At 40.8% G+C, this 17,826-nt stretch overlaps 1 protein-coding gene and 1 long non-coding RNA gene across 8 annotated transcripts in view; one reads left to right on the top strand and one right to left on the bottom strand.

The window, feature by feature from the left end:
* CNDP1 (carnosine dipeptidase 1) overlaps positions 1 to 9,881 on the bottom strand; it is a 46,889-nt gene extending 37,008 nt beyond the window's left edge. For 3 of the 7 annotated variants that reach the window (XM_014606661.3, XM_014606662.3, XM_014606663.3), the window contains exon 1: positions 8,550 to 8,653. In XM_014606661.3, the coding sequence (XP_014462147.1) occupies positions 8,550 to 8,552 (3 nt within the window). In that variant the 5' untranslated portion in view covers positions 8,553 to 8,653. Of the gene's footprint in view, positions 1 to 1,889; positions 1,981 to 2,832; positions 2,856 to 3,553; positions 3,662 to 8,549; positions 8,654 to 9,858 lie in introns of those variants that run through there. The other 4 variants (XM_059724280.1, XM_019490590.2, XM_019490591.2 and 1 more) reach the window with 4 other exon arrangements.
* LOC109283887 (uncharacterized) lies at positions 3,115 to 6,559 on the top strand. Its single transcript, XR_002091201.1, has 3 exons — positions 3,115 to 3,453; positions 4,751 to 4,915; positions 6,337 to 6,559. It is a non-coding gene; the product is annotated as an uncharacterized LOC109283887 (long non-coding RNA).
* Positions 9,882 to 17,826: the final 7,945 nt, after the last annotated feature.

The raw sequence follows: 17,826 nt of genomic DNA, 5'->3' as shown, positions 1-17,826 counted from the left end.
GAAAGAGACCAACCCAGTGCTGCAAATCCCACTCCCTTGTGCAACAACATGCCCCCATTGCCAAAGAATGTGTGCATCCAGAATTAGGCTTCTCAGTCACCTGAGGACCCATCAAGCCTGACAGACATCCTCAATTTTGAGGGACTGCCGCTCTCACACACACACACACACACACACTTTGGTTAGTCTATAAGATACAAATCTATCCTATGTTCTCAAAGAAACAATGGAGAAACAATGGCCAAACACACGACATCTCTTGATAAGCCATTTTGAGAGAGAAAAATCTAAGAGTTATTGAACTGTTACCTGACAAGATGCTACTTGAAGGTATTAGGCAGGGTGACACAGCTGGTTTGCTAAGGATTAGGAGCAGAGTTCAGAAGGACACTAGAAAATTAATAACTCCCTCCAAAATTGGGAGTGTAAAAGGCTATTCAAATCACCAGAACTATTCATAGAGAGCTTTCAGAGACATGGAAGGCTTTAAGTAAGATCCAAGACATACCATCCTGCTGTGGTTTTTATCCTTTTCTTTTTTTGCTATGTATTTTCATATGCCAAGACAATGTGGGTATGGACACACAAAAGTCTTTCAGCGCAAATGCTCCAACTTCTGCCATGCATTTGAATGACTCTCAGCTCCTTCACATAAGTCATACCAGCTGCTGCCCAGTTGAAACAGGCTACAAGTGTTTTGTGCCTGTTTAGGAAAGAGGTGCTTTAGAGTCATTTCAATCAGCTTTGGTCAGAGACTCCTGGAGGGAAGTTTCTTGCTTGTGCTAACACAGTTTAAGAACAGGGTGGTTGCCACCTCAGAACCAAGGGTGAGAGTGAAGCCTGTCATCTGAGGGGTACGCTTGAGAGGATCTACAAAAGTGTTTAATATACTGCATGCATGTTGTACAAGTATGACAAGACAGTAAGAATAAGGACTAGCATAACCTGGAGATCAAGTTTAAGATGGGTAACTTGTGGAGGTCCACTCTTCAATTAGGGGAGGTAGGAGTGATGCAAGGGACTGGAGGAAAGCACAGCACGTGACCAGCTTAATAAGATATTTGCATCAGTAAAGCTAGAGATGTTTATTTTCACCTGCTATAACTTGACAAGCTCCTTAGTTTCACATTTAGTCTATTTCTTCTGAAATTGTTCAATTACCTCCTTCTTCCCAAACCTCAATCCAGGAAAGATTTGCAACACTGATCTAGGTCGTCTGTCCTCATTTCACTTCACCCTGAATTACAAAACAGGTTTATCTGGGTTCTGTTAGTTATACAGAATCAATTTTGAACTCAGATAACAGTATAGATCAAAGAGATGAAAGTAAACAAAGGCAAACAAGAAAGAGGCATCTCCGATTCTTCATATACAGTTTTCCCGTTCTGTGTATGTATAAGCTTTTGCTGTTCCATATGTATACTATTTTCGTTGCATAAAAAGGGAAAAGAAAGGAATTACGACAACCAACAGTTTCACAGCATTTTAATCCCAAAGTATCTCTATGGATTTTTAAATGCCATGTTAAGTGCTGAAAAAAGTTGTTTTTTTACATGGTTACTTTTGATATGGTCCTGACGAGCTTTCCTTTTTTGTCTGCCTCATATACAAAAGAACCTAGGAAAAGACAGGTTAGCATGTGTGGCCAACAATCAGTTTTCACTAACTTTTAATTGCTTTTGGGGAAAATAAAACTCCTCAAAGTTCTGCAGGGGAAAGCAAACCAACCAACCAACTAACCAGGAGTTTAATGACTAATTCAGTACAACGTCCAAAGTGAGATCTACAAGCTTCTTATTAAACATTGTGCATGCGTGAAATTTAACTTTAAGCTAAAAAGCAAGCATGAATTATGCAGAATGCTGAAAAAAGTGAGAGAAAATACTTACAGAGCCCTCAGAAGTTGCAGGGTGGACTAAATACTGTAAATCCAAAAAGGAATTAGAGAGCAGCTATGTTGTATTGTACTTCAGGGAAGGAGGGAGGCGTGTCAAAGAGATGAATCTATATGATTCTGCACACTACCAATGCAGACAGCATCACCATTTAACTAACATTTTACAGCAACCAAGAAGAACTGAAGAAAGGGAATAAGTTCACTAAAAAGAAGTGAGCCTTCTGGCAACATTAAAGTATCTCACTGTTGCAGCCAAAAACCATCAACTTAAATGAATAGTACAGGCTGGCAATAGAGAAGAAAAAAACAAAACACTAGTGTTCAGATCCTAATAGGTTTGATTTGATCTGACTTTGAGGAACAAGTAATACCTGTTGGAAAAAGTTAAATAGTTATTTTTAGAAATAATGCCCGTCATTCTTCGCGTTTCCCTTCCTTTACTACACTTACTGAAGGAAAGACTCCACCTTTGATTCTCAAGTTTTTAGTTTTATTTATTTACTTGGCTTATGCAATATGGTTGCGTCTATAAGCAAATTTTATGTTGCTTTAATTAGGTAGCATAATTAAAGGACCATAACATACTTTCTAATTATGACAGCTGTATTCATATGAAGGCAACTCATACTGGTTTAGCTCTTCCTGAATGCAATAGGATATAGGCTATGTGAGTAGGTTACCTTAGTTTAAGTGGTATAAAAATTGTGTGTAGACCAGGCTTTAGTTCTTGCTTAGGTTATATTTGGTTTATGCCATCACAAAGCAAAGGGGAATCTATGGATCTGGGTTTCATTATTTCCAGTAAACAAGCCAGTAATGCACAGAATAAGCGTGTGTTGACTTGTTGAAGGGATGCAGTGAAATATTTCTCTTCTTACTAATTGATGTAAACATGAAGAATGTCTGGTCTGCATCTTGCTAATAGTAAAACGCACCTTTGAAACACAGAGAATCTTCAGTTACAGCAAGGGTTGGTTTTCCTAATAAATGGTGGGTCTTTCAAAGTGAAGATCTTCCTAATGGAACCATTAATCAACTAACAATTTCTTTAAAAACATAACCTTGAGACGCTCTCTCCTGAGCAGAGAGGGTTAGCGATTGTCTGGATGCCAGTCGGATTGCAGTGGTAGGACCCCTTGTGGCCACATAGATGACTTCAGCATTTTTGGCTCCTCACTTGATAATTCTCCATGGGAAACAGCTTCCACTGCTGTCAACATTCAGCAAATTGCAAGAGAAATTCAGCCCCTCCCAAAATCTGACAGTAACTAAAAATGGGTAAAGAAATAAGAGCCTAATCTAGTCCCGCTAATCTTGTAGTTTCAATAAAAGTTCTACATGTGAAGTGCTGGCAGGGTCCAGTGTTTGTTAGCAGGGATGAAAGTCATTTCACACTCCAGTAACAGTTTGATTTTTATAAGTCTGTCTATCCTGAGGTAGCTTGTATAACTTTATCCCAGCTGCATAGTTGGTCCAATAAAAGATATCGCTCTAAGAAATCCTATCCTGCAAAAGGCAGCAATGTTATGGAACGGATGGACCAGAAAACAAGAATGGTAAGTCCTGTGTTTGATACTCAAGCAAATCTAGTAAATGAATGAGACCCTAATGAACAGCTTTCTCTAAGTATGCAGCATGTAAAAATAAAACTCTTACCTCTGTGTATTCTTGTTATTCGACTTCGTTTACGGCAAAAGTGGTGAAGGAGACACTCTGAACTATGAGATATACCCTTCTTAATCATTGTAAAACAAGGACTTAAGCAAAACAGTATCTAAGTTCATTAAGCATTTGTAAATTAGGAAATGGTACCAACAGGCTAAAAATTAACTCTTGGTTCAGAAGTTTATGACAGGTTTTAAGCTGATCTATCAAATAATAATCCAAGCTAGGAAAAAAAAATCAAGTCACAAATAGCAATGAGACACGTGCACTGTTTCCTTCTACTTCATTTTAGGCCATTTTTTCAAGGATACGAGAATCTGACAGTGATCTAAGTGCCTGAATTTGCTAAGTGCCAAGTATTTAGGGCCCTTACTCTGCTAATTTATAGCACTTCGAAAAAAAACAGAGAATGAAAAAAAATAATACCACACCAGACCATAACAGAATTTCCCCCCCCCCACAAGGGAAAAATGTTTTATTTAATTGTCCTAACTAAATAAATTGTTTGGACCTACTCTCTGTGGTTTTTCAGTCACTTATACTAGTGGTTTTCAAACTGTGTTCCACAAAACTTCGGGGTTCCACAATAGGTAACTAGGGGTTCTTGCAAAGAGGTTGGGAATAATGGCAGAACAGGCTGGGAAGTGGTGCACTGCCATTACTGGGTAAGGTCTCCTGGCTCCACGGCAGCTCACATGGCCCACAGAGTTAGCGGTAGGGGTTCTGTAGCAGAAGAAGTGATACAAAAGGGTACCATGGCAGGACATTTGGTTTACACCAATGCAAAGTATATGTAAAACAATCCCAGACTGGAATGGTAACTGTCATATCTTTAGCCCTTCACACACACAAAAAAGATGATGCAGAGTAACTGTATGGGAATAGGCATATCCCAAATAACTTGTTCATGAAACACAAAACCTACTTACATACATATATACCATTGCTCTTGGCTTACTTCTGGACCCTTCTAAAACAGAATGAGCATCATAAGTTATTTAAAAGGATACTAACCAATTCCTGTGTACTACAACAGCATATTACATCCACTTAGTTATCATTCACCCACTTGTGGTATAAATTACTACACAAACTACAGGGCAAATAAGAATCAGGCCATTGCCTTCAAGTGCATTTGTTGTTACAGAGGGCCAAGCTGAAGAAAGCTTAACATTGCTATTGTTTCAGGTATTTGTATCCGTCTAAAAGTGGTCCTTGTTATGGAGACTGAATACCTCAAAAGGTACTGGGAGATGAGAATTTCCAGTTCGAGAACCAATCCTGTATTTCTTGTTCCAGTAAAACTGCCATTGCCCAAGTAATCACTTGCACCTTCAGCCTCTATGCAGACTGGTAAGTGACTGAAAGATATTTCCTTCTGATGACTATTTAAAAACAAATATGGTGGCCTCAGTCCAGCTCACAGAATGGCCATTCACATGACCAAATCTGATATCAATGCACTGTACTCTCATTCTCACCAAAAAAAGAGGAACTGTAGGCACCTTCTTTGTCTAGGTGCTCACACTTTGTTTAACGTAACTCATACAATCTGACAAACTGGGGTTTAGTCAATGAAACACAAATGATCCTGAAATGTGTCTGCTTGAATAGATTTCTTTAACAATAGGCTGATACTGATCCTTGGGCATTCATATAGATATGCTGATTCTGACCTCACTTATCCGGTTAACTCGGTTTAACTCCAGAGTTACTCTTGAATTAAAGTGGTGTCATTGAGATGAAAACTGGAATTCAATGATTTGCTAATTAGTCACTATAGGATAACATAGTGTTAAGGAAGAATGATGATTTTTGTGGATTCACTACTAGTAACTCCTTTTATTTCATAATCTATACCTTGGAATAAGGTTTAGAGTCCATAGTGTATGAGATTTATAATTTTATAGCTATAATTCCATTTATCGGGTATCATAAACATTACAAACTTTGCTTAGCAGCCTGTTTAAATGCAGCCAGCTTTATCTAATAAAACAGTCTCTGATAGTAGCTTATTAACTACTGTAAAGGCTAACTTATGAGGAAAGATTAAACAACTCAGCATAAAGAGTTTGGTTAAATGCAGATTTAATGTGTTCAGGGGAACAGTTGTCTCCAAGTGTTTAAACAAAGGGGGACGCGTTATTTAATGCCTCAAACCCCTAGAAGATCGATTCAGGCTCAACATAAGGAAAAAACTACTTCACTACTAGGGTGTCCAGACTGTGGAATAAGCTCCCTCCAGAGGTGGTGCAATCACCTCCCCTGGAAATCTTCAAGAGGAGACTAGACAGTCACCTTGCTGGGGTCATTTGACCCCAGTTGTCTTTCCTGCTTGGTGCAGGGGGATGGACCAGTGATCCTCTGAGGTCCCTTCCAGCCTTACAATCTATGAATTTACAGAAAAAAGTTACTATAATAAAGGGATAAGAAAAGGAAAAGGTCTTAATATTTTTGTCTGCCTTGTGCGTTTAGAATGCACACCAGCGACGACGGTCTCTGCTTATGCAGCACCTCCCCTGCATAGACTGATCTCAGGAATCAAGTGCTAATGTAATCAAGGTATAAAATAAGAGAGGCTCTTCCACAACTTAGTGGAAGCTAAACAGAATAGTGGAGGAAGCCACTTTGCTTGAGAGAGTTTAATATTTTGACTGAACAGAAGCCTAGGAAACAGGCTACTGGAAACAATCCTTCATCATACGCAGGGAAATCATCTGCAGACACGTCTATCAGATGCAAGATTTGAGCTCCAATTGCTGTCCTGTCTACAGATCCAGAAGATACTGTAATGCCATCAGCACCAGGATGCTTTGCTAGGAGTCCAGAGGCTGTTCTAGTCCTGTCACATCCTTCACCTGCTGAAGTAACTCAAGAAAGCCAAGCCAGCCTGCTGCCCTCCAATCCCTGAATCAGGTTGTGTGAGGCGAGTCGTTGTCCAGCTGAAGTACTTAAAGGACTATATTATTGGGTGGAAAGAGAGGAAGCAGTGGGATGTTTTTCATATATAATAAAAGTGTTTGGTATATATGTTACGCCCTTCTGTTTGGACTTGGGGCTATTCTGTATTGTGCTCCTCTCCTTTTTCTGCCTGCCGTATTGCTTGAGAAGTGTTCGAAATATTCTGGAAAAAATTTGAAACTTGTGCCTAAACTTTCAGATCCTTTAAATACATGTAGAGGCAGAAGGGGCAGATCCACAGTAAGTTTTGCTGAGCCTGGGAATGTAGCTGCAATAGTCCCCCATGCAATAAACTAAATCTACTCTAACCATATTTTAGAAGAACATGGCAAATGCCACAGTACTTTGTGTCAAATCAAATCCATGTGGAAGCTGTACAAACATGTACAAGCCCCGTTGGCAAACAGGTGGAGGAAACACCATTTTGTGGCTCCTGGCAGGGATTAGGTGCAAGATAATGCTCAGCAGCATAGCACCTGTGATGTCAAAAATGGAAATAGCAAACTTCAGGTACCTCTAAGGCTAATTAGCAGCTGAAAGGGAATTTTGAAGATAGTGGTTTGGCATTAGGCAATTAGGTCCTCCTGAAGCCTGCTTTTATGCCCAAAGGTCATGCCTCAATCTCCCAGCTTTCTGCAAAGGTAGAATAGAGCAAGTGGGTGGGACTGGTTTTGCAGCTACATTTCCAGACTCAGCAAATCTTACTGTGGATCTTCCCCTTATACCTCTACATGTATTTAAAGGATCTGAAAGTTTAGGCACAAGTTTAATTTTTTTTTTCCAGAATATTTTGAAGAATCCAAGGAGATAAACTCATTTCACATCCTTTTACTTACTACATTGCAGGAGGACTTGAGTTTCAAAGTGAGATAAAACACCTGCCTTTTGCTAAAAGACCCAGTAAAGTCCGTGAGCCTGAAGACAGTGTCATAGAAGAAACCTCATGAATATAAGAATTGTCATTTACTCAATCAGAACACAGGTCTGTCTTTCCCAGCATCCCATGTCGCACAGTAGCAAAGTGTGGATGCTGAGAGGAAGAGTGCACTGGGTCTGAGCAGGGTTTTCCACTCCCACCGTTCCTCTCTCATTTGCAGCCTCCAGCATATAAGGTTTAGGAAATCCTAATTCAGAGGCTAGGACTCTATTATTCAGTTTATGATCGAAACAAAAACAACTATAAATTAATTGGAATGAGTTAAAAACAGTCAGCACAGCTGTGAAATAGAAACTACATTACCAGGAGCAACTAAGACAGCAAAATTGCAGAACAAAGGATAGCTTGAATGGTGGGACATTGAGACCATTTAAAAAGAGAACTGGACATTAACACCTGTGGAAAAGTTTAGGAGGAATTGGGTATATTATAATGAGTCCCTCTTTGCTGCCTGACTAGAAATGGTGCTGCCAAAGCCAAGTAGCTGGTTTTAATCTTTGGGTGGACCAGGAATCAAAAGTGCACCCCTCCTGGATCTATTCCTGGAAGCTCTCACTGGAATTGTGTCTATTGTACACATCTGTATCTTCCCCCTTAAAGTTAAAGATTGAACCAGTTAAATATCAGTCAAGTCCATATTTTAATCTATATTAAATACTATATATATAGATTACAAATAGAGATGCACATGAAAGGACGTTGCAATCAAAATGCCACACAAATCATGTGAAGTCATGCCACTTCCTGAGGAAAGCAAAAACCTCTCAATTCCTCCACTCCACCCCCCATTTCCCTTCACTGGAATCGAGAGACCTACTTGCACATAATGCCCTTTATTAACAGGGCTGTGTAAAATGCTATTGAATATTCCATCTGAACGCAGCTCCTCTGGTTACTTCAGCTACTGTTTCACCCTTCACAATGTAGCCCTGACTGCACTGCTGCAGACCTCATTTGCCATTTCTTTGTATGAATGCAATGCAATGCAATATCTTTTGTTCTCCTGCATTCGAAAAAGGGCATATTCCATTATATGGGTGGAGGTTCTTATCTAAATCCACAGTGGACGGTGAAATTAAAAAGACTTACCATAGTGAAGTCTGGAAGATAAAGCAATTCTTTCCCACTTCTCTGCTTACATGGAAACTACGCTACAGCTGATTTTGGTTAGCAGCAAAAATATCTGGGTGATTGACAAATCTTATTAACCCTTCAGTGTATTGTGCAGCTGCTGCCCTTTTATCAGAATACAAACAAGTTTAACTTATTAACTATAACAGCTTGTGTACTCCAGGTCAATAAACAAAGTTACAGAGAAGATTATAACATAAAAAACCCAGGGTACCTTTTCACTACCCTTTCCCATTTCCCTCAGTCCTCACATGAACTCTTTTGATACTGTTGTTTCCTTTGCATAGCTTTTAAAAATCACAATTCCACCTCTCCTCCCAAAAAAATATCTCACAGATATTGATCAGATATTTACAAACATTTTAATTTAGGGCATGATTGCTGCCCTAAAGACAACACTGCCTAATAGTGTGTGCCTGTTGTCTCCCCCACTACATGTTTATTATATGCAGGAGTACAAACCAGTTTATAAAAGTCAGTCTTGGTATCTTCCTGCTGCACAAGATCTGTATATCTCTAAAAACTGTTGCTCACTGCTGAGGTAAATGAGAAATGAGTAATGAAAATGCTGCTGGAGACAAACTGTGTTCCCAGTTCCTGCCTGAATCCAGATTGGTACGTTGCATGACAAGTGGAATAACGCGTGAAGTCTTAGAACAGAAATACTCATTAACACGCGCACAAAGTGTCCTATGCCGCTTAAGTTCCAGCTTTGTCTTCCTTGTTTGTCATGGGCCATGTATACAGCTCAGAGACGCCCAGGGCAAGATTCACAAGAAAGACTCCATTATGTATTTAATCCACAAATTTGATTTCCAAAACATCTCCCTAGCCCTGGAGGAACCTAAACCGCAATTTTCCATTACCACAAAGTCTTTTTGGTGCCAAAATGCTGGGTGCACACACAACTGCCCCAGACTTGGCAGCCCAAAAACATCAGCAGCACCTCTCTCAGTGAAGCTCCAACAGGATACACCCTCCTGTCTTGCTTGCTGGGCCAGATCTAGTAAGTACACTCTAAAACCACCTCACCTCATCAGGGAGAGGTGCCAGTGCCCTACTTTAACCTAATCTTCCTCTGCTAGAGGAACCTGAATCCGTATCCCAGGAGTGCCATAACCCACCAGACTACACAGTATTCTGGGCTGAAGCTCTCTCTCTCATTGCTTCACTCATTCCTATGTATACTTATTCATGCATTCATTTAAAAGAGACAAGCACACACACACACAAAAATTAGACAGTCCTGCAAAGGTTAAGGTGTTACCAAGTTTCAAAGTTGCTCAAGGTCAGTCCGGTGGCTGGCCAGGCTGACCAAGAGAGTTGGAGTCAGGTCTTGTTGGATGTGCCGAAAACTCCTTCTTGCAGGTGGAGGAGACCCAAAGCCTCGTCTTCGTGTTTATTCTTTATAGTAATAGCTGTCCATACCAGCCTATGGATTCTGTTGAGTCAGACACAAAGGCCATCTTTCTTGTCCTGTTGGCAGGCTGGGATTGGTAGGTCATGATCTTCCGGCTTAGAGGTCTGCAATCTTTAGGGGCTGTCACTTGCAGTCTTCAGCCATCAGGATGGAGCATAATTTAGCGTCTGGTAATCCTTCACTGCTCACTGGATGTCCGCTCCAGCCCTTAACCGTTAAACCACAGGAAGCTATTTTCACCTGCTGCAAGAGGCCTGTCTTCCTCTGTCGCTGGCATATATGTCCATCATTCATTCTTTTGTTACCTCTTTCCACATAAACCAGACATATCCACACCCACCAGGTATACCACAGACCCTTACACAAGTGTTTTCCTTATACTAAATTTAAGTTCTAAAGTCATGAGACCAATATGTCCAATATATTTCTGCTAAGCAATAAGAAATTTAAAATAGTTAATTTTAAAACAGTAATAATGACTGATCAAGTTATAGTAAAAAGTAAATCATAACAAGATTAACTTTATCCTATTATATCTTTTCCTTATATAAAAAGAAAAATAACAAAATAAACAATCAAAGCAATTATAGCCAATAACAAGATAAGCAATCAAAGCAATTATAGTCACTGCAATACTACAGGCATGACTTTATTTCTCTTGCTGCATCCTGATTGGTGGATGGGCTCCACCAGTCAAAACAGCAGGATCTCAAGCCTGGGACTCAACCCAAGCTCTGAAAGGTGAGCCTGCTACATATGAAAAGGATTTTTGACACGCTACAGGTTCCCACACCTCATGGAAATCACTTACTGCTTTGATTTTACCATATGCAACTTTAAACATTTAAGTACTCAAATCTGTGAAATAGTGATAATCTAGTCTGTTCAGTACATCATCTGTCAATATACTGCAATCTACCTGGAGTATTATTCTACAAAGGAAATATGTAATTCTATATGCTTGATAGAATTACACCTGGCATAGAGAATTTTTAGCATCTTTTGAGCTGTGACAGGGGTTTTCAACATTTTTTTTGTGGCCGGGTTGCCCCACACAGCCAGTCAACAAGTGGGGGTGGGGGCAGGAGTCCCCCACATGGTGCACAGCAGCAAAACTGGAAGTGCCAGTGGCTTTTCTACACCACTGCTGCGTACCCCCTGGGACCTTCCAAAGTACCCCTGGGGGTATGTATACCCCAGCTTGAAAGCCCCTGAACTATGAAATCGATGGCAATCAATTGCACTTTCCTTCAGGTTAATATTGTTTTTGTTCATGTTCCATGTCAACTGGCTGTGCGCATATAAAAAGAGGTACTTTTACTTAATACAGCAACTCCTCGCTTAACATTATAGTTACATTCTTGTAAAATGTGATTTTAAGCTAAACGATGTTAAGTGAATCCAATTACTTCACAGTAGTTACCTACTAGCAGGTGGTGGCCAAATAACGTTATAACCGAACATTGCACTTCTTTAATACATCAGCAATGTAATAACAAAACAATGTTAACTGGGACAACGTTAAATAAGGAGTACCTGTATAGCCATTCCCCAAGTTTTTCCCCCATTAAACCCCTCAGATCTGTTGATTTTATGATTTTCATTGCTTTTTACTTCAGCCAGTCCTGAAGAAACAACATGGTAGTGAGGGAGAGGACCTCTAACTCTGTTATTTTATCTAATTCTGTACATAGTTCTTGTACAGTTATACTTTTCCACAATATTTGAGACCACTGCAAAGAAGCACTCTCTTGTCCACCTGTTCTTGCTCTGCAAATGCCAAACCCAAAAGTGAATATGGCAGAAACAGTCCAGAGCAGTGGTTTTCAACTGTTCTTCATTTGTGGACCCCTAGAAAGTTTTGAATGGAAGTGTGGACTTCTTTGGAAATTTCAAATGGAGGTGCAGATCCTTGAGTTGTAAGTGTGGGTATTCACATACTTTTGGTTGATCATAGTCTAAAGAGCAGGTCATACGACGAGAGGCTGAAACACTTGGGACTATTCAGCCTGGAGACAAGAAGACTCAGAGGGGACTTGGTGGCAGCCCATAAGTATATTAGGGGTGTACATCAGGGCCTGAGGGAGCATCTGTTCACCAAGGCCCCCCAGGGGAAGACAAGAAACAATGGGCACAAACTAATTGAAGATTGCTTCAGATTGGACATAAGAAAAAACATCTTTATAAGTTGAGTGCCAAGGGTCTGGAACAGGCTCCCCCTAGAGGTGGTACAGTCACCCACCCTGGCGATCTTCAAAAAGTGTCTTGTTGCCCACCTTACTGGGGTCATCTGACCCCAGCAGTCTTTCCTGCCCAAGTGTAGGGGGGCAGGACCCGATAATCTTGTAAGGTTCCATCTGTCATGACCCAAGGGTATGATTGTGTGTGCGCTTTGGCAACGCAGAATTATTTCCCACCACGAGGAGCTTTCTTTGCACGGTGCAATTCTCAGTTGCATAGAGAAAACCCTGGTGCAAAGGAGTTCCCACCACTCGCATGCAAATTTGTGTCCCACTATTGGCTGTTTCTAAATTATTCCCCAGTGGCGGCTAGCGATTGGCTTGCTAGCTGCATAAGAGGCTTGAGCGGTTTCCGCCCAAGTTGGAGGACTCCACAACCATCTGGAGGAGAAGGAGGACTTCACATCTCATGAAGAACTCTAAGCGCTGTGGAGCCTAACAAACCCAGCGTGTGCCTTAAGAAGGATATAGGGGCCTGATCAACCTCTAGCCTCTCCCCGTCGCTGCCTGATCCCTCGACGTACCCTTCCCTGCGCGCTCAGTCCACGGAGCCTAGCAAACTTCTTGTGTGTGTGTATCCAGAGCTCTTTCCGGGTTTAAGAGGCTTGAGTTTTCTACGGGTCTTGTTCAAGCGAGTTTTCTTTTCATTTGTAACTGCAACTTAAGCGAAGCTTTTCCTGCCTGCACCGTGACCATCTACGGTGTAAGTAAAATAATCTTTAATCAACCGCTACGTGTCCGTGCCTAATTCTAGTCTGCCGGCCTGCATTCCCCGACCCGCGTGCCAGGGCTGCTGGCCACAGCCCACCGCGCACCCCCGAAAGCCTTGGACTGCTCCCGGCCCACACACCATCCACCCCCTGACATCTATGAATCATCATTCACAGACTCCTTAGTCTGCAGACCACAGGCTGAAAACCACTGGTCTAAAGGATTCTCTCTCTCTTTTTTTTTTTTTTCCTTTCAGGTTTGTTAGTTTATAATAACTTTGAATTTCAAAATAACTTAGTAAATTTAAGTATGCATGTCTTTTTGTCTCAGACCAACACGGCTACCAAGTACACTCCTGAAACATGGAATATGCCGAATTTTAGCCGATTTTGGATTTTAAACTTCATTGCAGAGCAATAAGGAAGTTTTTTTTGCCTCCCTGCTTCCCATCTGACACCTCCAGGGAAGGCATTCTACCTGATCAACACATCAAAGAGCTATTCAGCACAGCTCACAAAGACACTCATGGACCCAGAGGGACAGACTTCCATCTTCAGCTCCCTCTGTGCAAAAATGAAGTTTATTTCCTACCTATGGGGACTTTTTACCATCTTGTACCATCTACACTTTTCCCAGAGCCTGACAAAGGGACTTTGCTCCCGAAAGCTTGCAGAAAAGGACAATTTTCTTGCCATTTTCCAGTTGGTCTAATAAAAGGTATCATTTTGGAACCAAGAGTTCTAGTTTTTTGTATGTCTTAGTAAATCTAAGGCACTAAGGGCACTTTTACACATGCTCTAGGGGTAGGGGGTGTGCTGCCTTAATTAGAGATGCTCCAAGCACCCCCACATCTCCTATATCAGCATTCATTTTTAAGCACGGGGACACTGATACACAAGACGCAGGAGGCTGCTGGAGCACGGCAATTGCCACACTCCAGCAGACTCAACCGATCTGCTGGAATTCCAGCACGACAGTGCAGCCTCCACACTCATGTATAGGCATCATAAAAGGAAAGGTGATGCCATACCAAACAGGTGAAAGGCTCTTTTGGAGATTCATTAGAATTCATCTTTTAGGATTAGTATTATGATTCATATTTTAGCTAAAAATTATTGACTGACAAATCTGGAATTATGAATTCCTATCTCACTTTTCAAAAAAGTGAAATGTGTTCTGAAGATAGTTATCACAGTTGAAACTACTGTTTTCATGTGGCTTTCCCAACACTGTCTATTTTCCTGGGAAATAACCAGAAGAATAATACTTAGCACAAACTTCAGTCTACACAACAACTCTGTATGAGGCTGCATCGTGTTTTTTGCTTTAAAAAGAAGGGCAGTTTGTATTTTAAGTATTAAAAAGAGAATAAATTACATCAGATCCTGGTGCTACCTGCAGGGAAGTTCTGCCTTCAGAAATGGAGACTGATCTTTGTTTCTCCAACTGAATCTCACTTTCTTATACAGTGCTCAGTGGCTGAGTCTCCTAATTGAATCAGGAGACCCTTTAATCTCTCCGAATTGAATTAGAACCCTCCAAATTGATTTGGAGAGTTTCCACAATTCAGATATAGACACAACTTTAAATGTTTTTTCTATGTACTTCAAGGTACTAGGTGACTTGCAAATGCTGAGATGCTGGAGCAGGTGGAGTGTCCCACGAGAGCGCGGGGGGCTCCCCAGCGTACTTGGCAGCAGGTCTGGAAGTGGACTAGAAGCACTTCCGGTTCAACCAGGGAGTGTGCAGTGGGGCCCCCCTGCACCCTGCTGGCTTAGCAATTGGTGCTTCCTGGGCCTGGGGGGACACCTAGGATCCCTCCTGTGGCCGATTGCTGAGCCAGGGGGAGGGGGCAGGGCAAACCCCCAGCACACTTGGTGGTAGACCAGAAAGTGGACCGGAGGTAAGTCTGGTCCACTTCTGGGTTCACCCCTGAGCACACGGGAGGCCCCCCAACCATGCTTCTGTGGGATGCTCCATCCACCCCAGCATTGCAGCATTCACAAGCCATGCCTGATAGTTCGAGGTACGTAGAAAAAAAAACATTTAAAGTTGTGTCTATGACCAAATCACTGATTCTCTGAATCAGCATCGAATCTTCAGATTTGGATTCAGCCAAACCAAATTGGGGACAGTGATCTGAATCAATTAATCGAATCACTGTCCCCGATTCGGGCCAAATCAGGATCTGAATTGGATATGGCCCATTTTGCACACTGCTAGTGGATACCATCTCATCTCAATTGTATAGATGAAGAAATGGAATCAGAAATTTAAGAAATCTGCCCAAACCTAGAGAAAGCAAATTGTTTTCAAAACTGGGATCCAGCACTGAGAAGTTCTAGTATCTTATTCTTGAACTAAAATCACCAGACTGCTTTTATTTATATTGCACGCTTTTATCTAGAGCAGATCCATTCCACTGTACATAAAAAAGACCTAGTTTTAACCTGCCATTGACAATTATACATCTTGTTTCACATTCCTCCTCTTTCCTTTTCAAAATTTAAGATGGGTTGTTTTGGAACCCCCCTACCATTACCTCGGAGAAGCTTGTCCAGATACCTACAGGGATGGTGGAGACTTTTCCCGTTATGAATCAAATTATTGGAGGGAGCTAGAGATGTGTATTTATTACTAAGCCCCTCTCATCTACCTCTAATGAGGTCAGAGAGGCTGAACTTGTTTTACATTTTGAATGGATAATGCTAATCAACTGTTAGTGAATACAGCTTCAAGGTGACTGCTGTGTCCCAGTAAATCTATGTCATATTTGCACACAGATAGATGTGAAATTAGAGCCTATATTAAGAAGGTGGAATAAATCACCTTAAATTTTAATGGTTTATGTTAATGGATATTGCCTGCCTTATCATATAAGGATGCACTTTCAGAGACAGTTGACAACGTTAAACAAAGAACCTAGTTCTCCAATACTCTTAACCTACATGGGGCACTCATTTTCATGAGTAGTAAGAAAAACCATTGGCCTCCGTTGTGCTAATGAAAAACAAAACAAAGACACAAAACACCCCATGTCTTCCAGCACCTCCATGTGAATTCAGTCTGGACTTTTTGTCCCTCTTTTTATAGCACTCGATTCTCAAATCTTTTCTCTAAAAAAATTCCATTAACTTCAAAAGAGTTTTGCCTAAATATGGACCTCATCATTGAGCTTTTTAAACTCCTACTATCAACAGAAGTCAATGTGCTCCAATATATGGGGAAGCTTCCCAAACTACTCACATCTTAGCAAAAGCTCATAAAAAGCTAGACTCACTTCCCATACAAATTCAAGAGGATGTCAGTAAATTTTGGAACCGAACTCTTAAAGTGTGGTCATCCAATAGGCATCATCCCCCAGATTACATTGCATACACATCTACCTTTTCATCATCATTCCCCCTTTGAAACCTACCCCCACCCACTTTTGCCATGCTGCGCGCACACACAAAACTGATAATTCAAGTTCTTCCTGAAGTGCTGTTGCTTGACAGTTAGATGCCAGTATCCAAACATGCTAACTCACATACATGTGAGTTGGCATACAACATAGCTGAACTCACAACATGAACTGTATTGTGGTTATGGTTTGAAAAGCTCCTTTTACAAATTTATATAGAACAGAAGGCAAGAATGAGATTGGATTTTACCCTCCCCTGATTTGGCTATTCTGATTTCAGAATAGTAAAGCTGCCTTACCCTGATAAGGGAGCTGTACCTAGTTGTACAAGTCTGTAATAGAAATGTCCTGCTTAGAAATTATCAGACCTAAGATACACAAGCCATTTCCAGGTTGCACAGAAATAAGATCAGCGTTGTGTTTTGCCCCCTTTCAATATCAGCAATTGTCATTTTAGCCTTTTCATTTTGCCTAACCACAAAACCAATGCACCCCACAATTTTCACAATATTACCAGTATTTTCAAGCATCAGAACTAAATTTTCTAGTTAGGTCTCTGCTATACAGAACAGAAAGATGGTCCTTTGATACTCCTGGAAATGTATGAATAAAGACCTGACTGTCATTAAACTGCCTCGTATTTCAAGTGATGAAGGAACAGTGCTGCTGGTCCCTGGCTAGCTAACTGCCAACCTGATGATACCTTTAAGTGTTGCTACACCATCCATATACTGAAGGGAAGGAAACATATGGAAAGGAAAGTTATTGCTCAGAAGAAAACATAGTGCTTATCCCTGTTTTTTCAGGTTTTTTTTTTTTTATGTTGTTTTCTTATACCTTGAAAATTAACCATGCAAAAATGCCAGTTTAGATATGAACAAATGAATTAAAAAGTCATTGTATACTAGCATTTTTCAAACCTCCCTTAAACAAGCAAAAGGAACAAAAACATGAATACAAAATGAACATTCAAAACAGGACATTAGAGCCAATGTATGAACCACATCTACTAGAGAGAAAAAATAAGGCTTTGCACCGTTGCAAATTCTGTAAAGATCTATACAATACAACTAGGAAATGCATAGGAAGTTATAAAACTAGCATGAGAGAGGTAAGGAGCACAACCAGGAACCTCTGTTATAGTTAAGAGATGCATTAGCAGTGCTGCATATCTGGATAGTTGTAGGGAAAGACAAATGAAAAAGCCTAGTCGTCAAAAGAAAAATTAAATAAATAAAGCGGGAAACTAGAAAACATTTCACTTAAGTTGCTATTCTTTTTTTTTTGGCCCAAGACTGTTGAGCTACACACTTGGAGAGGCCCAATCTAATCTTTGAAATCAGAGGTAGATGTTGAGGAAAGGGAAGGCAGGGAGATAAAAGTTCAGGTATCACAGATATGTCTGTAGTACTGTATCAATCCCTGCTTAAAGTTGAATGTTACCCAGTATCCCACTTGACA

Source organism: Alligator mississippiensis, chromosome 3, assembly GCF_030867095.1.
Source record: "Alligator mississippiensis isolate rAllMis1 chromosome 3, rAllMis1, whole genome shotgun sequence".
NCBI lineage: Eukaryota > Metazoa > Chordata > Crocodylia > Alligatoridae > Alligator > Alligator mississippiensis.
Note: the sequence above shows the minus strand (reverse complement) of the source record. Positions and strands in the feature narration are given on the sequence as shown.